The sequence below is a fragment of the Phyllostomus hastatus genome, unplaced genomic scaffold (genome assembly GCF_019186645.2).
Source record: "Phyllostomus hastatus isolate PE091 unplaced genomic scaffold, TTU_PhHast_1.1 phas_scaffold_585, whole genome shotgun sequence".
In the NCBI taxonomy this organism is placed as follows: Eukaryota; Metazoa; Chordata; class Mammalia; order Chiroptera; family Phyllostomidae; genus Phyllostomus; species Phyllostomus hastatus.
In genome coordinates, this window is record NW_025334037.1 from 20351004 (window position 1) to 20376030 (window position 25027).

General features: G+C 48.1%; 1 protein-coding gene across 10 annotated transcripts in view; it reads left to right on the plus strand.

The window, feature by feature from the left end:
* The first annotated feature begins 2568 nt into the window (after positions 1 to 2568).
* Positions 2569 to 25027, plus strand: part of CD44 (CD44 molecule (Indian blood group)) — an 86276-nt gene continuing 63817 nt past the window's right edge. For 9 of the 10 annotated variants that reach the window (XM_045825322.1, XM_045825324.1, XM_045825323.1 and 6 more), the window contains exon 1: positions 2569 to 2793. In XM_045825322.1, coding sequence (XP_045681278.1) covers positions 2727 to 2793 — 67 coding nt within the window. In that variant the 5' untranslated portion in view covers positions 2569 to 2726. The remainder of the gene's footprint in view (positions 2794 to 25027) is intronic. The other variant, XM_045825333.1, reaches the window with a different exon arrangement.

The following is a 25027-nucleotide window of genomic DNA, read 5'->3' on the forward strand; positions in this document are numbered from 1 at the left end:
TGAGTGTACTAAATACTACTGAATGGTTAAAATGATACATGTTATATTACGTGAATTGCAGCACAAACATAACAACAATATAATAATAAAACTTACATTGGCTCCCTATGTCCTAGGGGTCAAGTTCAGACTTTCTGGTGTAGTTTACAACCTGGCCCCTGCTTACATCTCTAGCCTCATGTCTCACTGTGTCCCTCAAACTCTTCATCTGATCAAATGTTCAAACTCCTCTCCGTTGCCTCGACAAGCCATGCACTTTCATGTTTCCGTGTTCACTCACAATTTTGGTCTCAATAATAGTAAAAACACACATATAGTACTTAATATATGCACATATACATATCTATCTAGTACTTAATACATGCAGAACTCTTTTTTTTTTAGATTTTATTTATTTATTTCTAGAGAGGGGAAGGGAGTGAGAAAGAGAGAGAGAAATGTCAACGTGTGGTTGCCTCTTACGTGGCCCCACTGGGGACCTGGCCTGCAACCCAAACATGTGCCCTGACTGGGAATCGAACCTGCGATGCTTTGGTTCACAGCCCGCGCTCAATCCACTGAGCTACACCAGCCAGGGCCCAGAACTCTTGATTCATTTAATCCTCACCAATTCTATGAGAGAGACACTGTTATTAACCTCATTTTAGGCTTGAGGAAATTGAGGCACAGAAAGGCTAAGTGACTTATTCAAGGCCACACAGCTTGTAAGCAGCCAAGGCAAGGTGTGAATTCAGGCAGTGTGCGTCCTGAATCCTTGCTATTGACCACTATGGAGTACTGCCTGTAGATGCTTTGTCCCTACGGTTTCTTCTGAAGAATTCCTTCAGGACCTGGTTCCAATATCACTTCCACTGTGAAGAGCCCCTTAATGTTCCCCAGGAAAGGGCCCAGTTCTTTTTTCTAGGATCGCTAGCACTCTGTACACGCATATCGTATGGTAACAGCCTGCCCATGAGTCTGATTCCCTACCCAAGTGTAAGGCTCCTGAAAACAGGGCAGGTCTTATTTCTCCTGACATCTCTGAGCACTCACTACACAGCTGATGAATTAAAGATGGCTGAGAAGCCCTGGCCCAGTGGCTCAGTTGGTTGGAGCATCGTCCTGTACAGCAAAATGTCGTGGGTTCAATCCCCAGTCAGGGCACATATGGAGGCAACCAATCAGATATTTTCCTCTCTCTAAGACCAATAAACATATCCTCAGGTGAGGATTAAAAAAAAAGAGATGACTGAGTACATTTTCTCACCATTTTTCAACTTCTTTCAATAAATAACAAAATCAAAGGGGAATCACATTCCCTCAGAAATTCTGCCATGGCTCCCTCAGGGTGTGGCCGCAGCTACTGGTAACCACTGTCATTTCCTGTGTGTCTCACCAGGCAAGAAGTCCATTCAGATTGACTTTCAGTGGTCCACATTAACAACAAATACTCCTGTTAATTTTCAAATATTAAATCGCAGTCTACTGGAGGTAGGTATGAAATGATAATGCTAATATAAATGTTCAAATTCAAAATGCCTCTCTAAGGACTATGACAGTCCCCTTCCTTTTTGAGATTTACTGGGTAGGCTAGACGGGGGAAATGGATTCTCGTTTGCACAAATAGGTATATACATGGGGGCAAGAAAGATGTGGGCGGATGAGAGGATGGATAAAGCCAGGAGCGGATAAGTGATGACGGATGAACGACGGGCGGATACACTGATGAACAGATGTGTAGGTGGATGGATGGGGAAGAGGATAGGGAATGGATAGATGTGGGTTTATGAAGAAATGTGGAAAACGTATGCAAAGGCGAGTGGGAAGTTGTATGGGAAGGTGGCTGGATAGATGAAAGGGCGTGTGGGTGAATAAATGGGTGGCCAGGAGGAGGGAGGGATGTGTGAGCCTTGGAGGGGTGTAAGGAAAGATGGGTAAATGGGTGACTGTGGGGATGGAAGAATTTTGGGGAGAATGGACGAGAGTGCGGGTGAATGGTGGGGGAATCCAGGTGCCAGAGACTGGAGGATACACATGGGTTAGTGGAGCCCCATACCAGCCCCATGGCTGACCATCTTCTTTCTCTGAACAGTTCTGATGGGAAGCAACATCCACCTGAGCCCTGTGGACTTGGCTGTTCTTCCTCTCTCCCCAGGGAAGAATCACAAGCTCTCCACCCCTCCGCCCCACGGTGGGCAGGGAAGCACTCCTGTCCGGGCTCCTCTCCTAAAATATCCAGCTGCCTGTGAAACCCAGAGAGAATCATCCTAGGCCAGATTCAAAGACAAACTTGGCAGAGAGGAGAGGTCAGAGGTTGAACCCAGATAGGTGAGGTTCCAGAATTCAGTCACCCTCTTTCTTGAGGCTGCCCTTCCAGCCGGCACCCCCTCTGCCTGGCACCCCGCCGCCTTCCCGGCGCACGCCCAGGAAATGCCGTTTTACATTCTCCTAGGAGAACGCGGTGGAAGCGCAGGGGCAGTTCAGAGGAGGGCCAGTACGTCTTTAAACCTCTGCCGAGAGCTTAGTCACAGCCCCCTCGCTTGGGTGTGTCCTCGCTAGCTCCCTCCCTCCCTCCCTCTTAGTCAGCTCTTGAATAAAAACTGCAACCGACTTCCGAGGCGCTCTCATTGCCCTGCAGGACCCCAGCCTCTGACAGGTTCGGGCTGCCCTCCTCGCCCTGTCCCCCAGCCCAGTGCTTCGGGTCCCTCCAGCTCTGCTCGCTTGCTCTCTCCGTCCATTCCAACAGCATGGACAAGATCGGGTGGCGCGCAGCCTGGGGACTCTGCCTCTTGCATCTGAGCCTGGCGCAGATCGGTAAGTGCCCTCCGGGGCAGCGGGAGGGAGTGGCAGGAGGGGTTGGGACAGATCCGCCAGCCACACTGGCTGAGTTGGTTCTGTGGACCGGAACCAAGGGGACGGTGTGCTCCGTGCGGTTCAATTTGGTTAAGGAAGACTAAGATTTGCGCTTAATTGTTGGAGAGTTTGTTGATGGAAATACCGTTTTATTGAAAGGAAAAGACAGAGAGAAGAAAGTTTGCCGGCAGGCTGCGGACGCGCCGTTTTGGGCGAGGTCGCCAGAAGCCGAGCACAAGGCGGAAAGTAACTGTACTCCTGGATGCGCCGTAGCTGGTGTCTGCACCAACAGGCTCCCGTCCCAAAGGCGCTTGAAGTCTGGCTGGGCTGTGGCTGAGGCAGGGCAGGGGCAGGGCCGGGCAGGGGCTGTTAGCGCAGTTGCCTGTATGAGAGCTGGTGGCGGTGAGCTTTCCAGGAAGGGGTCCTGGCTTCCCGTGGCTGCCCATTGAGCCTGGGTTTCAAAGCTCCTACAGTTGGCTCCAGTCACTGACTATCTTAGCACTAGTGGGAACTTGAACCGCTCTGTGGGGAGGCTCTGGGTCTCCACGAGGTCTCAGCGGGGGGCGGGGGGGGGCGGGGGGGGCGCAGGGAGTGTGAGCCCGAAAGGCAATGACGGGCCAGCTGCTCAGTCCTGGTAAACTTCTGTTTCTGCCAATCAGTTAGGGGAAATCCAGACAGTAACGTGGCTAATATTTCCTGCCTGGAAGCCTTGGAGAAGGAGCTGGAGCCAGGGCACCAAGGTTGCTTTAGGGGCCTTGGAGCTGGTGATGCTGCCAAAATTCCATCCGGACAGGGTCTGTGCCTTTCCGTGTGTGTGGAGGGGGTGGCTGTGTGTGAGGTATGCTGGTGGGGCTGAATTCCAAGTATCCCTTTTCTTTGTCTATATATGTACAGATAATTACATGGCTGATTTCCTTATCACTAGCAAAATTAATTTTTCTTTTAAGAAGTGCCAGCTGGGTCATTAAGACAGCTCAGCCTATGGTTAGTTCTGCTCAGCAAGTATTTATTAAACCCAGCTCTGGGGGTACCGGGAAAGTAAAAGACACAGTCCTCCCTGGGTACTTTAGACAGAGGATAAGTGGGGTTCTATGATTTAGATTCCTGAAATAAGAAGAAGAATGACGGCACTTACTGCTCACATTTGCTGTGCCAGGCGCCGTGCTGAGTTCTTTATGTGTGTTGTATCACTTCACCCGCATGCTGGCCCACCGAGAAGTGTTCTGGCGTTGGCCCGATTTTACTGCAGGGAAACACACCAAGGCTCAGAGAACTTAAATGACTTACGTGTGTTCACACAGCCAGAGGGTTGGTGCCCATGTAAACCCAGGCCCCCCAGTCTCTTCTCCGTCAGAATATGCTAGGCTGTATGTATGGCTGGGACAAAATTGTCAAGGATTTCGGGGAAGGGGGGCTGTGGTGGACCAAAGGCCTTAGCAGAGGCTGAGACTGGAGATTCGAAGAGCCCTTGAAAGGAGGAGACGCTTGGAATGGGAGAGAAGAGGGAAACTTGAGTGCGGGGAGAGCCCTGGGGCTGGCCTCGGTGAGAAGGAGGGCCTCGGGGGAAGTTAATTTGCATGTGCCTTCTGGTAACTTCTGCTTTACCTCTGAGGATTCTGACTCACGACCCTTGCCAACCTGTCTTATTCTTTTAAAGGTCCCCACCCCCAAATATGGAGTGTTGTCCTGACCCATGAGGCTCTCCCAGAGAGCTGCGGGCTCACTCCTGCCCCATGTTTCTGGGGCCCCTTTAGGCAGCGTCATCTGGAGGAAGCACAAAAAAGTGCCAGTAGCAAGAACTGCCCAGACCCTGGCTTGGAATTAAGACTTGGAAAGGAGCGAGACGTAATTTACCAGCGGGCTGGGGCTGGGCAGGCAGATAGTGGAAGGAGAAAGAGGGGCGGAAGGAAAGGAACTGTGTTGGCCTATCCTGGGAGTGGGGAGGGGGGTGGGCTCCAGAAAACAGGAGGAAACTTTGGAAAGGGGCAAGGCTGTGGGGAAGAAGAAGGTTGCAATCTCCCTATCAGAAAGCAAAACGTAGAGAAATGGCTACATGTGGTTAAACAATACTGGACCCAGAAACTCTGAGCCGGCGAACAGATACCTTGAACTAGTTGTCATACGTGGGTGAAGGAAAGTGGCCCCCCGGGTGAAGGGCAGGTGGGATGAGCTCTCCCACCCACATCTGTCTCCTCCTCCTGTCCGCTGTGGGCCAGAGGTCTTGCTAGGGAATGGCGCCCCTAGTGTTGAGGAAGAGGTGTGCATCTGAGAGCTCTGGAGCTTGGGGCTGGCGTGTGCTCTCTGCTCACGCTGAGCCTTAGAGACCCCTCTTGGGCATAGGAGTCTGGCTCTATTTTCCCAGGTGAAGGAGCCAGGAAGCAAGTCTCCATCACTGCTTGAAGTTCACATCAATTAATTCAGTTATTCCCCAGACGTACGTTGGGCATCTACTTCCCGCAAAGGCAGAGCGCCAGGTAGGCGTATTTGAGGCTGGCAGCCAGTAGGAAAAGGTTCCGTTTTCTTTCAAATGGCAGAGGTCCCTCCGCCACGGAGGAGGGAATGCCGGGCAGCATGGAATTCTTTGTGTATGACAGCTCTTTTCTATTCATTCAAGAAATATTTCTTGACTCATTGTTGCAGACTCAGAGGAGGGACTCCCGAGGATCATTCAGAAAAACCCCGTCTTTTTCCCTAGAAGGAAACAGACCCTGGATGAGAGGCATGACTTCCCCGCTCTCTGACAGAATGTGAGGGAAGGACACTCTCCATACTGACGGTCTCTGAAATGCCATTGTCATCTGGGGCCGTGATCCCCACCTCTGCCCCCTGCAATGGGTGGGCAGGGTGTGGTCTACTGGGGTTTCATGCCTTAAATACCATCTTAAACACTCATCACAGTTTTTTATTTTGCTCCACAATATCCCCACTTTGAGTTTAATCTAAAACAATGAGCTATCTATTTCTTACCATAAAGCACAGGTGATGCTCAATGAAGAGTTTCTGTGCTGTCCTGGGGCTTGCAGGGCCTCTCGGGCCATTGCTGGATCCCTTGGCGTGAGGAGCACCCCAGTTTTAAAAGCCTCACACTCAGCTATTGCACCATAGGCTCCTGTGCAAAGTAGTGTCCTAGGTGCCTAGGAAATAGCATTTATGAGCACCAACTCTATGCTAGGCATTCATGAGGGGGTTAGCACGGGTTGTCTTACAGACGCCTCACAACAGTGTACATACATTTAGCACTCTCTTAACTCCATTTTCTAGGCAAAGAGATTGAGGCCCAGGGAGATGGCATGACTCTCCCAAGGACACACAGCTAGTGAGTGGTGGAGTTGGGGTCCCCTGTTGTCTAACATCCCCCATGTTAGACTCCAAAGCCTGTGCTGCTTTGATTCATTACTTTGCCTCTGGCGGACTTTGTAAATTGGGTGTGGTCTCCCACCCTTCCTTCCATCGCTATGGCCAGCTAACGTGCTGCCCGGCCTGAGTGTCTTCCCTCGCCCCCAGCAGGCTGTGGGGCTCTTCCTGACCTGGCCTGGGTGTCCTCAGGTTTGGCCACAGCTGTCAAGAAATGCTAACCTAATTATTTATCACTAAAATAAGTCCATAATGTTATCAGAGTCCAGCTGCCCTTCTAGACAAGCTCTCATTTGCAGACTTGGAAAAAAGGGAGAGGCTGCTCCTTGTCTCAGAGACAAACAAGTTAGGACAGTGCCCTCTGTGTGAATAGGCCCTACTCACAGAGCCTCTCTCGTGGACCCGCATGCATTTAGGTGCACCGACCCAGAGTGCCCCCTCAACACCTGCTCTTTGGAAACACACAGCATTTAGCAGGTTGTATGAGCCTCAGTAAGGGAAGGTCTTAAGGACCCAGGATGACGCAGTTCTCTACAAAAGTCAAGGATCTGGAACTGAAAGCTAGCGTGGAGCTCCAGGTACACGTGGCCACCCAAGTGAGATTGCAGATCCGCCTGTGACATCAGGTGGTTCCAGGCTGGGGTCCCCTGATAGAGCGGAGGAAGTGGGTGGTAAGCTGGGCCTCCACAGCAGAAAGTCCTGGCTGGGGCTGGGGCTGGGGCTGAGCTAGGGGCTGAAGCTGTGTTTCCCCAGCACCACTGGTTTAGCACACTCCTCCCAGAGCCTAAAAGGGAAGTGGCTCTCATAAGGAGTGAGTGAAGCAGGTGCAGATGCTGCCAGACAAAGCACATCTCACAAAGGGGATCTTTTCTGCCTCAGAGAAATTCTGGGGTTTTGCACGGAAAGAAACTGATGACTCAATTTCCTTTGTGTCGCTACTTAAATGGGAAGTACACAAATGTTCTTTAGAATTAGCAGGTAGGTTAGTGCTTCCTACCTTTCATTTAAACCCCACTTTTCACTTACTTAGGAAGTTGAAATTTGCCTGAAATGTGCACTCCCATAAGCTGGCCAACAAAGGTGTGGGAAGCCAGCCCAATTTCCAGGATCAGGAAGGGGTGCTTTCTGAAGTTTGTGTTTGTGGATCTGGCCTGGCATGGGCACAGGGGCTGTGCATTCCAGACTTTCTAGGACAGTTGGGAGTTCACGTATGCAGATACTCTACCAGGTGATACATACTGTATACTTTGACTAAATATTTATATATTTTTTACAAATAAACACATGGCTTGGTGTGACTAGAAGTCAAAAACTTTGTAAGACTTTTTGCATAAATGAATTCACATCTCCACAACTCCTTCATCAGTCTAGTAGCCGATTACATTGATGTTTGGTTCCCAAAATGTCTACTTTGGAGAGAAATAGTTAGTGTTGTTTCCTTTGTTCTCCATTTCTTGATCATCCCAGTATGCGAAGTACCAGGAAATGCCACATACCCGATTGTCGCTTGCTAGCAGTGGACACACACCCGTGGGTGTGGCTGTAAGTCTATGCGCATCTGAGCACATATAATGTGGGTATGACTGGTCAACTGTTAAGCACTTATAAGGTGTCTTCTGTGGGTCCCACACTGTGTTGACTACTCTGGTGATCTAAATGTATGGGATGTAGGCCTTGTATTCAAGGACTTTATGATTCCACATGTATAATGTAGTGCGGTTGAGTGACAGCCTGGCCAATTTAGAGGGCAAGGAGAATAAGATTGCTAAGCAGAGGCACAGCCAGGAGGACTGGAGAAATCCATGACAGAGACGAGGGGGAAATACAGACAAAATAGGATTTAACTATCTATTTATTTTTGTTAATATTTTATATTTAAAATTTTTTATTGATTTGAGAGAGAGAGGAAGAGACAGAGAGAGAGAGAGAGAAAGAGAGAGAGATTGGTTGCTCCACTTATCTATGCGTTCATTGACTGATTCTTGTATGTGCCCCGATCTGGAATCGAATCTGCAACCTTGGCATATAGGGATGATGCTCTAACCAACTAAGCTACCCAGCCAGGGCTGAAGGTAAGATTTGAATATACGTAGAAGAGAGGATGAGAAAGGGGTGTGCATTATTTCTGTTACTTTGCTGATAATTTACCCACCCTCAAATCATTAATTAATTAGGAAATATACTCAATCAGTGTTTATGCGCTGCCTGCTCAGCGCACTGGAAGTTAGGACAGGAGAGGTCATTGTCAGGAGGAGCAGCCCTTGCATCTCTGTATAGCTCACCGTCCAGTATAGGGTTTGGATAATGGCTGACTCTGCATCTCTGGCTTCCACATGCTGGGTTCTGGTCGTATGCATCCCTTTACTCCAACTGTGACACCAGAAAGTGCCTGCAGACAGTGCCAAATTGGCAGGAGGGAGGTGCTGGTGTTAAAGTTGCCCCCAATTGAGATTCCCTGGTGTAATGGGATGGCAGCCGCCCCAGTAACCTCATCTCTGCCAATGTGGTATCTGATTCCCTAGGTCCCCAGTTAATTAGCCTCAAGCTTCACAGTAAGATCATGCAGGAAGGCCTTTTTAGCTTTGGGAGCCAACGGGTGCTAGTGACTTTCACCCTCCTCAAAGGGGGAAATCCTCAAACCTCCCATATCTTCTTGTCTCTCGGTCTTCTGCAGTATTGTGGGAGCCCCCTGACCTCAGGGGTTGTACCTCACTCAGTTTCATAGTTCTAGATCTCAGTGCTGGCCCATAGTTGTTACCAGTAACTGTTGAACTGAAATGAATGTCTAAAATATAGAAATAACTATCTATATATGTGGGTAGTATACCTAGACTGTATACATAAGACACAGACACATTTACGTTATCTGATAACCGTGGTGATGGCGGCCTTGCTTAGGGCTGGCCCAAGGAGGCCACTTGGCTGGCCAGTTGGCCATCATAGGGCTCCAGTTTGCTCTGCCCAAAGAGGGAGCTCACCCACCTGTTTGGGGCTTTGGTGGCTGCTTGCGGTGGCTGCTTGCTGTGGCTGGGGTGTCTGTCTAAGGACAGGGTCACTAGATTCCTGAGCTGAGAATGGAGTAGGAAACCAGGCAGGATGATGACACCAACCCCCAAATTTAAGCCTTAAAATAAAGCACTGCCCAGCAGCCGCCTGCTTAGAAGTCTGGCTATTTTGGAGAGGCTTACCTGAGGTTTGACTCCTTGCATGAGAGGCCTGCACCTGTCCAGCCCCCTTGCCTGCGTCTGGAAGGTGGTAGCAGCTGAGAGAGAAGCAGAAGAGCTTCACAGAGGATTCTTGCCTTCTCTGTTGCAGCTGCTTAAGGTGCAAGTCTCCAGGGAGATGGGGAGCCATACTGGCAATGACGAAACCTTGCCTCCTCTACACAGAGCCCACTTCGGGGGCGAGTCCTGCTACCTATGGACCATCTGCCCAGGGAGACTTGGAGACAGGGAGTCAAACGCAGAATGGGGATGGATATTGTAGGGGAACAGGACCTCATGACCCAAGTTCGAGGTGCACTGCCTGTCTGGGTGTGTCCTCCTGAGGCAAGTGCCCCTCCTAAGTGCAAGTGTGGGCAGATAGGACCGAGGTGGGTGGAAAGGAGCTTAGTCATCAAGGAGGTAATTTGCAAAATTCAAGCCCCAAAAATCTTCCTTGAGTCTTCAGTTTCTGAGAGTAAAGGTTAATTGCAAAACTCCACTGGGGTGAGAGATTATTCACATAGAACAGCAATGTGGGGCATTTGCTGGGGTGTCATTGCCGCTCTCTTTTGATGGTGCCTGAAAGTTCATCTTTCTTCCCCCCAACCTTTCTTCAGAGTTAGAGCTCATGCATCTTTTGCACTTGCTTCTCTGCAACTAGTTGTATATTTCTGAGAAACCACCACCAATATTAGTAATAATAGCAAACACTTGTAGAGTGCTAGCCATGTGCCAGGAACACTCTAATTGTTTCCTTATACTAACTTGTTTACTATAGCCCTATATGCTAACTTGTATTTCTATATACTAACTTTCTATTCCCATATACTAACTTGTTTAATCCATACATTAACCTTATGAAGGAGTGCTGTTATTATCCCTCTTTTGCTTATGAGAAAACTGAGGTATAGACAAATTAAGTAAATTGCCCAAGGCCTCAGGGCCGGTAAATGATGGAGCTGGGATTCAAACCCAGGCGGTCTGGCTACTGGGCTCATGTGCGTAGTGACTACATTATGTGCATCCCTTAGCATATCGAGATGGCAGGGCACCCCCAGAAACTCGAGGGATGGTACCCGGCAGCACTCTGGCTGTTTTCATGAATTGCATTTGGGAGCTGGGTGTGGGTGGAGTACTGATGTTCATGGAGCTGGTTTTGCCCTCCTTTTTACACTCGATGTCAGAGGAGGGGCTTGGGACTTCAAAAATGAAAAGGAAGTTGTAATGGAAACTTCTTTCCATTCATACTCTGAGTGGCTCATTCATTCCATTCCCCGGATAGAAGTTCTATTCTCCTCTGTGAGATGGGAATTTGTGGAGAATGTCGGGCTGAAAGGGACAGTGGATTGAATTGTTTGCTCATTATCACATCATTATTTGTTGCCGGCATGAAAGAAGAAGGTTGCTGATCGATATTTCTCCATCACCTAGGACTTTGGCTTTTGATTGGACAAAGCAGGAAATGAGCCAAATAGCAGCAAAATGTTTGTCCTCAGCGTAAGAGTACATGGTGCCAGGACTTTCTTTTCCTACCACTTAGCATTGATGAGAAAGGGAGGGAAACCCAGAGAGGAGGCTGCCAGGAATCAGGCTACACTCACCTGGACACAAGGAGTTGAGCTGCTGCTAAAAGTGTCCTGTAGCTCCTTTTACTAGCCCTAGCACAACCAGACGGTCTGGCCTCTGTTCGGCCCAGCAGGTGACCACCGCTTGGGGAGGTGGTTTTGGCCTGGAGACAGAGATTCATCCTAGGGTATCCATCTGTCTCAACTTCAGTGCATCTCTTTGCACCTGAGCAGGGCCGCAGTGCCTCCTAGGAGAACCCACACACCAGTCGTGGATCCAGGCAGTATCTTCCGTTCCAGGAGTGTCAAACTCATTTTCATCAGGGCCCACATCAGCCTTGTGGTCACCTTCAAAGGGCTGAATGTAACTTTAGGACTATATAAATGTAACTATTCCTTAACGGTTAAGTGAGAGCTTGGCGTGGCCATCGGGTAGAAACAAGGTGCCGGGCCAGATAAAACAAGACGGAGGGCTGGATTCGGCCCCTGGGCCTTGTGTTTGCCACCTGTGTTCTATTCACTCTCTCAAAGAGAACCTGCAAAGATAATGGAGTGATGATGACCACACTTCTTCACACATGGTCACTTTTGAGACGTCAGAGAGAAACTATCATCCATGCAGTCAGTACCTGGTGTCCTGCCTCTGGCCTAGGAGGTTGTTTCTGCTCAGGTCCCTAGTTCAGTCTTCACACGCTCCAAAAGTCTTAAATGAGCAAGCATCTGCTACATGCCGGTCACAGTGGTCGCCACTTCTGCGTGTGTGCAATCCAAGAAGCAGAATCCAGCAGAGCTGAGCATCATCTCACAGCCTGCAGGAGACCAGCTGATGTGACAGAATTAGCCCCAGAGCCACCACTTCCCTGCAAGGGTGGGCAAGGGTGACCACAAGAGTGCTAATCATGCAGATGCAGACAGAAGTTTGGAGGGGGAAGTAACGCTGCCATTGATGTCTCCTGCCCAGAAGTTTGTCTTTGCAGTGGGTACTTGGGGATGGAACTAGCTGCCTTCCCAATGTCAGTCTTAGAGGTCAGGTACCTCCCTCTAGACTTTTTTGAGTGACTTGTATTTTCCCTATTGTTTCATAGTTGTTTCTCCCTAAGGTTTCATAAAAACCCTAAAACGAAGTTCAGGGAATGCCTATAAGCTGTGTTTTGGCAATCTGCTCTCTTTCATCCATGAACATATAAGCTCTCTATACATTTCTGTATCTCTGTAGTCCCCAGCTGTCAGCACAGTTTCCCATGTATAGTAGGTGCTCACTAAATATCTGGGTGGATGGCTGAATGAATGAAATGTCTATATTTGGCTAGAAAGACTTCTTTATCATTCATCTTTGGTGATTTTAAAGGGTCCGACTAATTCTTTTTCATCCTTTAAAAAATTCTGGTCTGTAAACCCTTTTTATTTTAATTTTTCTGGTGTCTCTTGTAGTGATCCTCAAACCTCCTTGAAATTGCTTTTCTCTGCACAGTCTCCAATTTGAGAGTATCTCTCTTGAGGTTTGACTTGTCGAACAGGGCAGGGGAAGTTTAGGGCTTATTAGGTTTTGTCCAACCCAGCAGAAATCTCAATTTCCTACAGGTCTGTCTGCCTCTGTGTCCCAGCACTCACTTCCAATCTGGCCCAAGCTTCAAATTCATGTTCTCAGTTGACACTCAGGGAAAAGATGTTGGTGTTTTCATTATTGTGTTAAAAGGGAAAAAAAAGGAAGTTGTTTCTTTCGATGGTTTAATAACCCTCCATACCAAAGACCACCAGATGTTGAGCGTGGAGGAACAGGAATGAGGAGGTTTGGCTTTAGAAGATGGTTGTGTAGAAGGACAGTTAAGCCAGACAGATGTCAGGTCAAGTCCCCTGTCTGCCACTTAAGAGCAGCTTTGGGTCAGGCCGTTGGCCATGTGAAGTTCTGGAACAATGTTTAGCGCACAGAGGTGAATGTCTAGCCCATGGAAAATGTTTCAGGAGCAGAAATGGCTATTATATTTTGGTTCCTCTCTGTGATTGATTCCCAGTGCCGTGCTGAGCAAATCCTTTCACCCCATTTGCCTCTAATTTTCCGTGTGTAAAACAAGAGGGTTGGATTCTCGCTGATCTGTAAAGTCCTTGCCAGGCCTCATGTTCTATAAATTTACCGCTGTGTGGGGCCAACGAACACCTAACCCTCACGAAACTTAGTGGAAAGAATAACATGACTATAATGTGGTGCCAAAAAAAAGGCGACGGCTGGTTTGTATCAAATGTCAGAAGTGAATTATTAATCCATGTCAGAAACAAGCGTGTCGACTCAGTTTCACCCTGAGCTCCAGTGGGTGAGAATGACTCTGCTTTGCTCAGAGGACTCCACTGAACCCTCCCAACCACTTAGGCGTGGGCAGACGAAACAGCTAAGGCCAGAGAGGTTAGCAGCAGTCTCGGTCACACAGCTAACAGCACAGGAAGCCGGTGCTTGGATTACCTGCAGGATCTGGAGATAATACCTGTTGTTTTAAACTCTGCTTTACAAAATGTTGCTTCAAGTGGCCAGAGAAGCCAACCCCTGAAGAAGAGAAAAGACTGAGCCCTTGACTGAGCCCTTGAAAGCTCCAGGAGCATCTTGGATTCCTCAGCTTCCCTTCAGGGAACTCTGCAACATGTTGGTGCAAATTACTCACAATATTCAACCAAAATAGTGCTTAGAGGGTGAGCAGGAGTGTCCTGTGGGTGGCCTTAGGAATCTGAAAATAAGCAAATGAAACAAAAGAACACACACACACACACACACACACACACACACACACACTAGGGCACTGAAGAAAGGCAGGCCTTTGAGATGGTAAGTTGCTGCTTCTACTGAGAACGTTCCAGACTCTCACTAAGACATGTCTTTCCTTTCCATGAAACCAGACACTCTTGCTCAGGAAAAATAAGAAATAATAAGGAAGTCATAAAGACTGCATTACTTAGGAGTTTGCCAAAACTAGTTAGAGACTAAATCCCATGTTGGGGTTCCGGCCTGCCATCGGCCACTCAGAGTCCCTAGTCGGATGGCTGTCCATCCTGGGTGTGCCCATTTCATATCCGTCTGAAATCCGCCGACCAGAAGTTGAAATAAAATAGCAGAAGGGTTCAGTTCTCACGTCCCACGCAGGGCTTGCCCTGGTTGCTGGATATGGCTCAGTCTGCCGTATCTCCTGCCAGTCCCGCAGACACAGCCTACTAGGAGAAGTGAGTACTCGCATGCAGCCAGCAGAGATGTAGCGTTTCTCTGTTTCAGTCACAGGACAGTTCTTCCCTCACTGGTTGCCTCTGTTGCCCTACTTGTGAGATGGTGACAAACTCACCAGTTCAATTCATTGAGCAGTTCTCTGGGATTGGTGCTATGGAGAAAAGTGAGGGATGTCGAAGATGTGATTTCTGGGTAGGAGAAAAATTAAATGGATGAAAGAACCACACCAGGTTACATGTCATCAAGTGCCAGTGGATGAAGGAAAGCAGATACTTCCGTGAGCAGCAATTGTATGGGCTGGTGTCATGGATGGAGCAGAATTTGAGGATGCAATGAGTGTAGGTAAGGTGGGCGGAGCGAGGAGAGAGGAACAGCTGAAACGTTCCAAGTGGAGGAGTTAAGGATGGCTTGCCTGGGGTCAGGAGAGGGCTCGGCCTGTCTGAATAAGAGTCTGTATTGAAGAACAGTGAAGGAGGAGGTTGGACAGATTTCAGGTGATCAGGTAACCCTGGCTCTGTCTTACAAGATCCAGTTCTTCCGTCTCAGAGAAGTTCTCATGACACCCTCTTCAGACAGTGCTGCACAGAGTTCAGAAGCAGGCCAGCTCCAACACTGGCTGACATAGAACTTGGGCAACTTTGCTTGAGTTGGACACTGGCAAGTTAAGGGAATCCTAAACAAGCCCGACAGCAGCAGCAGCAAATAGATTTCAGCCCATGTCACATGGCCCATTGATTACGAGAGGATGCCTAGGGGGCTCTGTGAAGAAGCCAAATTTTGGCTCAGCCACGGAGAGTTCTGTGATCCATTAGTGATGTCTGCCACAGGCACCATATAGAAGATTTGACCCCTTGTGTCACATGGTGATCACCATAGAGAACAGCAGGCTCTTCTAGCTAATGTTTTGGTAGTTGTGTGTACCTCGGGGAGTTTAGCTGCTCAAATCCAGTCTAGTAGCCATACTGTAGACTCTGCTTCCTTCTGGAACAATATTAAATGCAGTCTCCTACCCAGAGGAGTGAAGTCTCTTGAGCCTTCTCTTACGATTGATTTCCACTGTGTTTTTCCATCACCCCAGTGGAAGTTAGACGCTGGAAGCCAGGAATCTCCTCTGTGTGAATAAGGGCCAGACTTCTTGGCAAAAGGCCCCTTCTCCACATCAGCTTCTCCATCTGCAAACCGAGAGGACAGAAATGATGCCTCACCCATAGCGGTGATAGGAGGAATTACGAGCTGATGTGAATGAAGCCTTTGAAGATGAAAGGGTTGTACGCGCACGTTAATTACAACTTTTATCAGCCCTGGAGCCTCTGCATTCTCAGCTGCCACCCGGGCCTCTTCTGTGCCTCCCCAAAGCAGACAGGCAGCAGCATTCCACAGACTGGCCCCACGGGTCCCTCCGGTAGCATCCGAGCCAAGAGAGCTGGAGTCGGAGCTCAGACTGGCCAGCCCACTGTGGGCTGCTCAAGTTTCCCACTGCTCATCCCCGAGGGAAACGGCAAGCCCACTACCTGGGCAGGTAAGATAAGACAGAACCGAGGTATAAACAAAAGGCTCCATCAAGAATTGACGAGAAATAACCACCGGGTGAGATTAGGACACTCTGCTCTAATTCCCACCCGTCAAAGCCTAATTGTGTGACCTTGGGCTACTGGCTTTATCTGTCTAATGCTTCAATACAGTGCAAACCACCTGGGAAATAATCCCTCTGCCTCCCTTAGACCTCTCCACCTTTGCCTGTTGGTGTGAAAGTGTTTTGTGCTGGTCGGGAGAAACACGTGATGTAGAACTACAAGGTCCTATTATTACCTAAGGTAACTTTCTCCTTTATCTCTGTCTCCTGTTGCTGGTTGACCCCAATCGTTGAAATTGTATTCTTTGGAATGCTCACCAGTCTCCTCCGAGCTGCCACCCCTCCTGGGCAGTGCTTATCGAGGAGGACCTGGTATGTGCTCGGGCTTCTTGGTTCTGCCATTTCCTGAAGCATGAAGGTTCTGTCAGGCTGGCAGGGGATCGGGGTGCCCTGCCAAGTTCAGTTGCAATGCCCTCGCTGGGGTAGCTCCATGAGAGTGCTAGAGGCAAGGAAGGGAGGGTTTCTGGATGCTTTGTTAGGGTTTTGGCTCAGCCACGGAGAGTTCTGTGATCCATTAGTGATGTCTGCCACAGGCACCATATAGAGGATTTGACCCCTTGTGTCACATGGTGATCACCATAGAGAACAGCAGGCTCTTCTAGCTTATGTGGAGCTGGGCCCCTACAAAGAGCACCAAAGTACAGATACAAAGAGACAGAAGAGGAAAAAGACCCTAAGTGACAAGTTATTATGGGCTGGTGACAAAAAGCCAAAGATGATAGCATGCCGGAATGTGAAAGGGTGCTAGCAATTTCATAGCCTACTGGTTATATTGAACAGATAAGGGAAGGTCATCTCAAAGACTGCAAGTGACTTACCCAAGGTCATGCGACTAGAGTCAAAACCTTGGTCTTTTGACTCTCAGTCCAGTGGCCTTTCCCCCTTGGAGATGACAGAGGACCGGGCACTAAACAGGAGGACAATGGGAGGACCAGGGCAAGAAGACTTGGAATGACAAAGAGAGGAAGACAAAAGCATATTGGGTTTTCTTGTAGCACCATAGGGAACAAACAGCATGGGTGGAGCCTACATCATAGGTATTCCACTGGCGCTTCCTATTCAGCTCCTTGTACATCCGTATTTGGTGTTTGTTTGGATCCTTTTTGACTTAATGAGCATTTTAAAACCGGAAGATCTGGCATAAACTGGCCTGGCTTTTTCTCAATCCCCTCTCAGCAATTCTGTGAGTCAGGTCAACAATCAGTGGCTTTCAAAGGATTCATTTGTTTCCTCAACACATACTTACTGAATCCTAAGATGTACCAGGTGTTCTGCCAGGCGCTGGAGGTAAAACTTTAACCAAGAGGGACTTGGTTTCTGCTCTCATGGAACTTACAGTCTATCTGGGAAGACAGTAAACAACTCATTATGCTCTTATTTAATTACACTTGAGGTACATGTTGGGAAGGAGGAACACAGGATCTCGAGAGAGCATATATAATGGGAGACCTCACCTGATCTAAAGCATCAGGGAAGGCTTCTCCAGACCTGTAGAATTAATAACAGCAATTACGTGTGCAAGATCCCCACAGTTCCGTGGTGGGGAGGTGGGGTGAGGGGGCTGGAGAGGGACTGCTCCTTGGACTTCTCACCCCACCAGTGCTCACGACCTGGGGACAGTCTGGTGGGTAGGGTCAAAGCTCCTCATAGCAAATCTAGCCACCACAGGGCCTCTTCTGCCTGCCTTACACATGGGTCTTCTGAGTAAGAGAGCGAGAAAAGAAAGCTCTGCTCCTCAAAATTCTGGAAGCACCTGCCTTACCATGTCCGCCCTGCAAGAGACAGTAGTCCGAAGAGAAGCATGGAAACTTCCAAGCTGACTCAGACTTTTAGAAGTGCATGTTGGGGCAGCAAAGGAACCTAAACTCTGGGGAACAATGTGTCATGTGATGTCCGGGTTATTTTAAGCCATGGGGGAAAATTCGTAATTTACTTAGGAATCTTTAGCGTTCAGTCTTTGTTTACGGTCCTGTCTCATCCACGTTACTGGAAGTGTCTTGGTCTTGCTTTGAGCACGTGGGTGGCTGGAGTGTATGGGTGCAGGGGGTGGTTTGCAGGGGGACTTCCAGCACCCTGCAGTCATGCAGCCGCATCTCCTGGGTCCAGGCAGGAGGATCAGGCAAGAACCCATGGATGCGGATGTGCAACCACTTGGTCACAAGGGCCTCCCTCTTTTGTCTCTTTGGTTGGGGGTAATTACTTATAGGTGACCAGCATGGACTCTATCGGGAGAGTGGGACAGACGTGGTGAGAAAACAAAAACCATCACGTAAGATGCTTTCAGATAAAAGCATTGATCATAATAATAATATTTATCAATCGGTAGAGTACAGGCTCCAGCTAATTCAAATGACCAGTTATAAACAACCATGTCTTATAAATGAGAGAAGATTCCAGATTATCCCTCCCGATGATGATGTGATGTCTGTTGACTCAGATGTGCTTTCTTGGGTAGGAGAGATAGGCATGGAGTTGTAGCTATCAGGATTGAGCATAAGCTACAACCCATCTATGCATCAAACTGTGATGCGTGCCTCATGTAATTGTTATCTGTCACGTTTTTCTTGCTATACCCACCATATCAGTGCGTGCCAGATGAATATCTCTGTAAGTAACAGAGCAACTGACCCTCACAAAATGACATCTTTCCACAACAAGAAGTATGGAGGTAGGACAATTCCAGGAACTCAGTTTATCAAAGACCCAGTTTTCTTTTCTTTTTTTTTTAAGATTTTATTTATTTATTATTTTTAGAAGGGGAAGGAAGGGAGAGAGAGAGAAACACCAATATGTGGTTGCCTCTCACGTGGCCCCCACTGGGGACCTAGCCCACAATCCAGGCATGTACCCTGACTGGGAATTGAACCAGCGACCCTTTGGTTCGCAGCCCGTGCTCAATCCAGAGCTACGCCATCTAGGGCAAAGATCCAGTTTTCTTGCAGTTTTCTGCCACTTCCAGGGTCTTCCTGCAGGTTAGCCCCCTTCATGGTCTCAAATTGACTTCCACACTTCCAGGCATCCTATGAAAAAAAGAAAACCATGTCCAGCACCGGAAGAAGGAAAGCTTATTTCCAAACATCTTGTCTAAAAAAAGGAGGAATAGCTTTTCCAGAAGTCCTTTTTCAGAATCGACTTCCCTTTATTTCCCACTGGAAGAAATGGGTCACATCCATGGAATGCCCACAGCAAACTGACTGATCATTGGCTGTGAGCACTCTGACCACAGTGCTTGACTAAGAGCAGTCAGGATCCACCTACTGGAGCTGGGAGTTGGGACCTCACCTCCCTTTAAGCATAAGTTTGGGACTCTAAAAAAATTGGGGTTCAATTAGAAGAACTTTGTTGCATTGCTAAAAATGTCTGTTACAGTCAGTAAGGTCCTAAAAGGTGTCCACCTCTATGGTAGAATTGTGGTTTGAGATGCTATACAAGCTAAAGAAAAAGAGAGGCAAAGCTAAGTCCTTGTGTTCCTAAGCCACGCCCTCAGGCTTCTGAGAAGACACACCTCGTGAGTTGGGTTCACTTGGGGGACACGGCACTCTGAGGCTTAGGTGATCTGTGGCTTATACTCAATCAGAATAGCTATAACTTTATCCTTTTCTCTTCCCAACAAAATCATATCAGAAAATAACTTTAAATCCATTAAAATGTGCAGGAAATAGTCTTTTGCACACTTGAGCATTGTATATTAGAAACTCACTATTGCAACGCATCTCAGCTCTGCTGGAGCTACACCATGCGTAAGGACCACTAATCTGTAGTGCTTCATTAAAAAAGAATTACTGGGACCTTGGACAAGCATCTCTCCCTGTAAATTATGAGACGATGACCCCCAAGGCACATAGCTGACTTCTTTCTTCTATAACTGCTCCCAGCGTGTTTTAACATGCATGAAGTGTTTTCAGCTCCATTCTCTAATCTAGCCCTCGCATTAACTCATTCGTGGTGAGCATTATTATCCTCCAGTACAGAAGAGAAATTGAATGGCTTTCCCAAGGTCATATAGCTAATTAGTGCAGATTCAGGATCTAAACCCTGGTTCTTCCCCCCCTTCAAACTGATGACCATGTCATCAAACTATGTTGGCTCCTGATGGACCTGACTTGCTTTCAGGGAGTCTAGAACGGACTGTTGAACTTGATATTAATAATTGCTCTTTCATAAGGGTTTCATCATTCCTAACAGTTTTTAATAAGCCCAAAGATGTACAGGAGGGTTTTCTGGGCCAGGCCCCCTGCCACTATGTCGTTAGCTAAGGAGCCGAACAGCAGGGGGAGAAACATCAGGATTTTAAAATTTGTTTTCCATTCCTTTGTTCCCCCCACCTAAATACCATTAAAAGATTTATTATGACTGCATGCAGGGAAGAGGAGCCCAAGGGATGTTTAATGTAGACCTCTAGCATGTGACTGTTTCTTCCACAGGAAGGGGGCTGCTTCTTTTCAGAATCTAATGATGGAAGAGCGAGAGGAAATGGATTCTATTAGACCAAAATGACTTATATGTTATTCTGAGGGTGAATTTCCTGACCATGAGGTTTGCTGATTATTAGACGGGCCTGCTAGTGCCCAATCCATCCCTTCCGTGCTCAGCTGAAACGACATTGCCTTAGGGAGACATCGCTCTCGGGCAGCGAAAGTCTTACGGAGGAAAAGCACCTGGTACTTTGTCACAACATTTATCAGGCTGTGTTGCCGACTTGTTGAATGTCTGTCTACTCCCCTGGACCATAACCTCCCCTGGGACAGTGACCTCGCCTATGCCTTGTTCAATGCCCTGATCCCAGTGCCTAGAACAGTGCCCAGGACATGGGGTCACTGAATGAAACTATTGAAATAATGAGGTTGGAACTGCTATTATCTTTTCTGAAGGTCTGTGTTCATTTAATGTTGGGTTGGTTTTGTAAGACTGTGACTTAGTGTGATGGATTCTGGCTGTGGTCTCCAAATTCAACTTAAAAAAAAAAACTTTTTAGCCTGGCTGGTGTAGCTCAGTGGATTGAGCGCGGGCTGTGAACCAAAGAATCACGGGTTCGATTCCCAGTCAGGGCACATGCCTGGGTTGCAGACCACGGCCCCCAGCAACTGCACATTGATGTTTCTCTCTCTCTTTCTCCCTCCCTTCCCTCTCTAAAAAATAAATAAATAAATAAAATCTTTAAAAAAAACTTTTTAAAATTCTATCCTATCCTATCCTATCCTATCCTGTCCTATCTATTAGAATAAGAGATCAGTCCTTAAAAAGTAAATGAGGGCCCACAAGCAGGCCTCTCTGTCGTCTCTCATTCTCTCCTTGCTCTTCGTGGCTGTGCTCCACCCTGCTCCCATCCCTTCTCCTTTGGCAGGTATCATGTAGGAAACAATCCCTTCCGTGGTTTCTTGCAAGGACCCCAAGGGGAGCTGATGTACCATGCCTGGCCCCTCTGGATGGATGGGAGAGACAAGGAGGAAACCCTTCTGTGAGGGATAGGAAAGCCTGGCCACGGTCTGGGGATACAGGCCTGGGATGCCTAAGCCCCTGAGTGCTGGGTATAGAGGGAGGGGCTTCCTCTGACTCCCTTCTGGGTCGTGTTTAGGGAAACTCTCGTTCAAACAAACCTCATCAGATAATCCCCAGCCTTCCAGAAGGACTGTTTCCCAGGGTAGAGGAAAAGTACCCCATTATCTGTTCTAGCATCCTGTTCTTTACATTGTTTGGAGGCTAAGATCAACAGCCGCTCTGGTATTCCGCATTGTTTGCATTGTTGAAACCTTTGGAAAACTCATTTGGTTTCTTCTCCAAATGGGATTCCCACACCCCCCTGGAACCCATTCAGAAACAGGCGTCACTTCCAACAGGCCGTCAGAGAACAGTGTCTCTCAAAGCCAGGTTTTCTTCTGAAGACTGGATTTGTGAATGTTTGTGAAGCCCACGTGGTTCTGTCTCGGGGCCGAGCACAGGCTGTCAGAAATGCACAAAGTGGAGGGGCAGGTTGGGTCCAGTGTCTCCGGCACTCAGAAAGCGTGGATCCTGGATCCATGGTGAGACCTGGGTGGGAGTCCCGCCACTCCCCAGTTACGTGGTTGAAGCCACGAACATCTCTGAGCCTCAATTTTCTCATCTTTACAACAGAGTACTAATACTTACCTACAGGGTTGTGTGCAGACTCCTGTGATCATGTGCATGAAACTCTTGACAAAGTGACTGCCACGGAGCAAGTGTTCATCAGCAACCCTTGGGGTCACTGTTATTATTAAATGTGAGACCTCTCTGGTCACCATCAGCCCTGACTTTGTTCCTGCTGCACTTGAGAAATGTTTTCAGCTGCCTTTGGGCGACTTTCATTCCATTTCTGGGCAAGACATTAGCCAATGAAATCTCGTTTAATATGGCAGGCAGGGTGCAGCAGCGTGCTGACACCCACGTGTGCGCTAACTGGAACAAATGTTGCTGAGCAGATAAATCAGCATGCGTTGCTCAGGAAACCTTGCCTATTGCATTAGCTCATGAAAGCGAATGGGGAAATGAGCCCCAGGTCCTGTCTTTACTTGCACGATGTCAGTCGATTTCCCAGGCTGCTTGTCTCAGCAGGATCAGCCTCTTCCTGCCTCTGGTCCTGGCAGGCAGCGGTGGGGCCAAGGCAGGGAGATGGTGTTTTCCTCCCTCTCAGGTGAAGTGTTTCTTTACGGTGCTGTTCCCTGGCTTCAGAGTATCGAAGGGCCATTAGGGGTGGTTTAATGCAGTAGCTTCCTTCTTATTCTGGAAATTGGGGGGTTTCCCAGAGCCCACTTCCTCCTCAGAAGCCCAGGCCTGGAATTTCCGGCTTGGCTGCAGGATCAGCACCAAGGGCATAAACTGTCCATCCAGCCATCATTGGGGTGTTCATCTCCAAAAAAGACTTTTAATTGCCTTAAACTGCTTAGTTCTGCTCTCCTCTCAAGAAAGGAAGATCAGACCCCTCCCAGCCCCACCTCTGAAGTGACTAAGACCTTTACACCTTTGAACAGGAGTGTTGGCATTTGTGTCAGCTTCTCATTTTGCTTTTAATTTGACGAGCGTAGTTGCAGACTGCTGTTTGGGCTGAAACGGAAGACGATCAAAGCGCAGACGATTTTTCATGGCATTAAGTACAGCATAAATCAGAACCTAGGGGTACTCTTGGAGGACTTGTGGCCAGTCTTCCAAAGTTTTGTCTTCCCTTGGGAGAAGGGAAAAGATGGACAGTTTTAAAGCACCTGTTATGAACCCAGCTCAATGCTGGTGCTTGATTTATATCATTCAATTCCGGTAAACTTCTCTTTGAGGTACACAGCAAATATCCACTGAATAAATGAATGACTGAGTTTCCTCAGAGTCATTTCAGAGGCTGAGAAACTAAGACTCATAAGGGTGAAGTAACTTGCCTAAGAATTATTCAGCTCTTACATGATGGGGCTGTAGTTCAATTCTGAGCTCCCCATTCCCTTTTAACGGTGCACCAGAGTCACCATTCAGCATTACAGGGTGAATCCTGTCCTTCCATCGGCAGAACTGGAGGCCTTGAAAATCAAGGCATGTCCTTTTCCTAACAATCTGGATATTTCTTGCTCCTTGAAAGTGAAGGGCATTGAAACAACTTCAGACTACTGGGAATTCTCTTCAGGAAGGGAGCTTCCCTTTCTCCTCTGCAGGGGCACTGGAGCCCCCAAGACCACCAATGATCAGAGAGATCCAGTTGGGGGTGGGCATCTGGTCTCCAGTTGTGCAGGTCGGGGCTGCTTAGCAGTGCCTCACTTCAGGATTGTCTCACTACTGAAGAATTGTTTGAGTTGGCCCGTGATGCAGAAATTCACTGCAGGGAGCACTAGGGACTTGTAGTAAGTAATTCAGGGGAAGTCTCTCTAAGGAAATCAGCAATTCTGTTGGTTTCCTCTTAATTGAAACCATTCTTTCCCCGCCAGCTTTAGTAGGACAGGTTCTAGCCCCTGCCTGTTCTGGAGGCCTTTATTTGGTGTAATCTGAGAGCAGGATACTGGTAACAGGGTCTTGTTTTGTCTATTGTTTCTTTTCATTGGCCAGGCCCCCTTCTTGAGGCATTCATCACACCCTCAAGCCTTGCTTCCCCAGGGCAATGCGGACACCCTGCAGGCAAGAGGGAACCCCTAGGGTTTCTGGAGGGTGGATTTCTCCTTTTAGAGGCAGAGGGCTGGATTGGCTAATGACCTAGAGATCATCCAATCTAACTTCTCCCTGGTCTGGTGGAGAAACTGACAGCTTATTAATAAGAAGTCCAGAACTAGAGCCCAGGCCACTGGACTCAACCTAGTGCTTCTCCCACTGAACCAAAGACACATCTGTTGGGCTCCGAACTAGGGACTACTGCGGCACCGGGGATGTAAAAATGAATGAAGCATAGTCCCAATGAAACCCACTTTGGTTATGTGGGTCAAAATCACTTTAAACAGGCTTCTTCCTAGAATGCTGCTTCCTGGATCGATAGTCTATCTATCAATCTGTCTATCCATCCATCCACCTATCTAGTATGAATACATATTGTAGAGTAAGAGCTTGTGTGTCTGAATATTTAGGTTCCTGACTCCTAACTGGCAGTCTTGAGTGGCTGTTACCAATGATACAGAAAGTAGCCAACCAGTTAGTCAAGAATTAAGTCAGAATATGAGACGTTTCATATTTAAGCTGCCTGACATGTACTCTAATCTTTGAGTTAATTGGCTCATGTTTATCAATACCAGACATTTTTCCAAATGTCAGGTACTTTGCTAAGTGTTTCATGGGCATGTCCTCTTTAAATCCCCAAAGCATCTCATGAGATAGGCAGTACCTTAACTTTACAAATGAAGACACTGAGGCTTAAAGGTTAAGAAAACATGGCGTGCCTAACATTCCACAAGTGCCCAAGCCGGGACTTGAACACAAGTCCCTCTCATATGAGAGAGTATGAGCATGGCCACTCCACCATCTCACTGTACCATGGGGGGAAATCGCCCCAGGTGCCAGTTACCAGCACCTATAAAGTAAGGGACGCCGAAGACACTAGGTGGCCAGGAGACTCAGAGGGCTGTGAGTGGGTGAACCACAGTAGCACTCAGATGGGCTGCGCTGTCATTCTGACTTGTCTCCTTGAAGTTCAGGCCCAGGACCCAGAAAGGGCCGATGCACCCCAATTCCACCAACTCTGTACCCAGCTTATGACTCGAATGGAACTCTTATTCCAGAAACCAGATCATTCAGCTGCCATAAGCTTTGCCTTCCAAGT